Here is a 2,202-nt window from a genome sequence, read left to right as displayed (position 1 = left end):
GAGAGGAGGAGACCTCTGTGGATAACTGGGCTCCCAGTAGAAACCTCCTGACCCATGAACACTGAAGGAATCCTAACTGAGAGAAGCTGACTGCAATGACGGCAATGCCCAGTGTACCTGCTCTAAGTGGTTTAGTTTCTGTCACCCACCTTGAAGACAACACCACAGATGGTAGTTCCTGTTTTCCGGGCGGCAGGCAGACTGCATCCCACTTTGTTAGCTTCACCTTCCAAAAGTGCATTTCTGAAAATAATAGTAATAATTACAAAAATTTATAATTTAAAAGGCACTTGCATAACTAAGACCAAATCCCACTGAATAGCCCTAGGGCTGCTAATGATTATTTTCCATATGGATTAATTTGTCGATCATTTTCTGGATTCATCAATTAGTTATTAAACCATCTGGGTTCACTAAGAGAATTATCTTAAGTTAATGTATTTGTTTAGTGGAATTTCAGCATGTGTAAATATAGCTTCTCAAATAATACATTCTCTGGTTTCTTCAGTCCTCTCAAAACTGAGGAAAATGACTCAGAAAGATTAAATGATTATCAAAATAGATTAATTAAAGGGCCCAGTTAAAAGTTGAAATATTGAAATGTTTCCACACTGATAAATCTGGTGATGAAATCCTGTGACTCCGCGCTATTTATAGCAGTCACAATAAGTCAAATAGTGGATTAGTTGTCAAACTAACTTCTAACTATTTTGATAATGGATTAACAGTTTTTAAGTCATTTAAAAAAAATAAATAATTTTCTCTGCTTTCAGCTTCTCCAATGTGAATATGTTCTGCCTTCTTTTGTCCTCTATGACAGTAAACTGAATGTCTTTGGGTTGTGGACAAAACAAGACATTTGAGGACGTCATCTTGGGCTTTGGGAAACACAGATCAACATTTTTCTGACATTTTATGGACCAAACTAGTCGATTCATGAAGAAAATGATCAACAGAGTAATCAATAATAAACACAATCTTTAGTTACAGCCCTACTTACGTGTACAACATTACTAACTAATTAGTAAATAATCCATTACAGTTACAGGGAAAAAAGACGTAAATTAGTCAGATTATAGTTACACATAGTAAAAATGGGGATTATTTAGCAGATAACAATTTTAAAGTAACGTTACATCCGTTTTTTTTTATATACCAACCGAGTTAACGTTACACCTGAACGGTGGGCTATAGGCTGTACAGGCAGTGGGCGAAGAAATGTTCCGCCCGGTTGTTGTTTAATGCGTAAAAATATAGATTTAAGAAATATACTTATGTTCTTTGTCGATGCAAAAAGGTCATACCTGTTTTAAATCAATCAAACCGGTATTATGTTTAAAGGTAGCCTGAAGACAAGTCAACCGTAACGTTGATAGCGGCGTGGAGAAATGCCTGAGTCATTGCATAGTAGCCGAGTGAACATGAGCTAGCATCATGAGGATAACTTCTGGAAACACGGCTATTCGACACACCGTCTACTTACGAAATGTGAAAACGGATTAAACTCAGCGGTGTGGTTCTTTCAATTTGTTTTTCAGCCGCTGAGGAGCGCTTACCTCTTGCAGTTTTCGAAACTGAAACCCCCGAACGGCGGCCGGCTCACTGTCAATGTCGCCATCTTGTTGAATGAAGGTTTGTGTTTCCGGGAAGTAAAGGAAGCGGCTGGAAGGGGTGCTGAATTTGTTGACCCCTTGTAAAGTCGTATGTTGTGGTTTTCATAGCTAAAGAAATGACTTGAGAGACCCATTAAACAAGAGATTGATGTTTGTTTTTTGTGTAATATTTTTAAATGTATAAAAAATATTGCACCTTATACTAGAAACAACACTTACTAAAACATACGTTTGTAATGTAACATTGTAATCAAAGGCCACATGGAGGACTTTAATCTTGTAACACAAGAAGAGCACTCATCTTCCATTTTCACTGTAAATAAAAATGAATAAAAACCCCATTATCCATGAATTGTTAAAAAACAAAGTAAAACAATTTAATAATTAATTTTGTATTTTTTGTAAAGATATTATCACAAATGTAATCAAGTAGTCTTTGACGATGTGACTATAATCTAATTTCCAGTGGTAAATGGTAAATGGACCTGTATAGCGCCTTTCTAGTCTTCCGACCACTCAAAGCGCTTTTACACTACATGCCACATTCACCCTTTCACACACATTCACACAGCGATGGCAAAGCCCATCG

General features: G+C 36.6%; 1 protein-coding gene across 2 annotated transcripts in view; it reads right to left on the bottom strand.

Annotated features, from left to right (window-relative positions):
• Positions 1-1,677, bottom strand: part of psmb7 (proteasome 20S subunit beta 7) — a 5,789-nt gene extending 4,112 nt beyond the window's left edge. For both annotated transcript variants that reach the window (XM_035668168.1, XM_035668170.1), the window contains exons 1-2: positions 1,557-1,677; positions 150-243 (exon numbers count right to left, since the gene is read on the bottom strand). In XM_035668168.1, the coding sequence (XP_035524061.1) occupies positions 150-243; positions 1,557-1,618 (156 nt within the window). In that variant the 5' untranslated portion in view covers positions 1,619-1,677. The remainder of the gene's footprint in view (positions 1-149; positions 244-1,556) is intronic.
• Positions 1,678-2,202: the final 525 nt, after the last annotated feature.

The sequence above is a fragment of the Morone saxatilis genome, unplaced genomic scaffold (assembly GCF_004916995.1).
Source record: "Morone saxatilis isolate NCDOM2014 unplaced genomic scaffold, NCSU_SB_2.0 Contig21, whole genome shotgun sequence".
NCBI classification, from domain to species: Eukaryota; Metazoa; Chordata; class Actinopteri; family Moronidae; genus Morone; species Morone saxatilis.
Note: the sequence above shows the minus strand (reverse complement) of the source record. Positions and strands in the feature narration are given on the sequence as shown.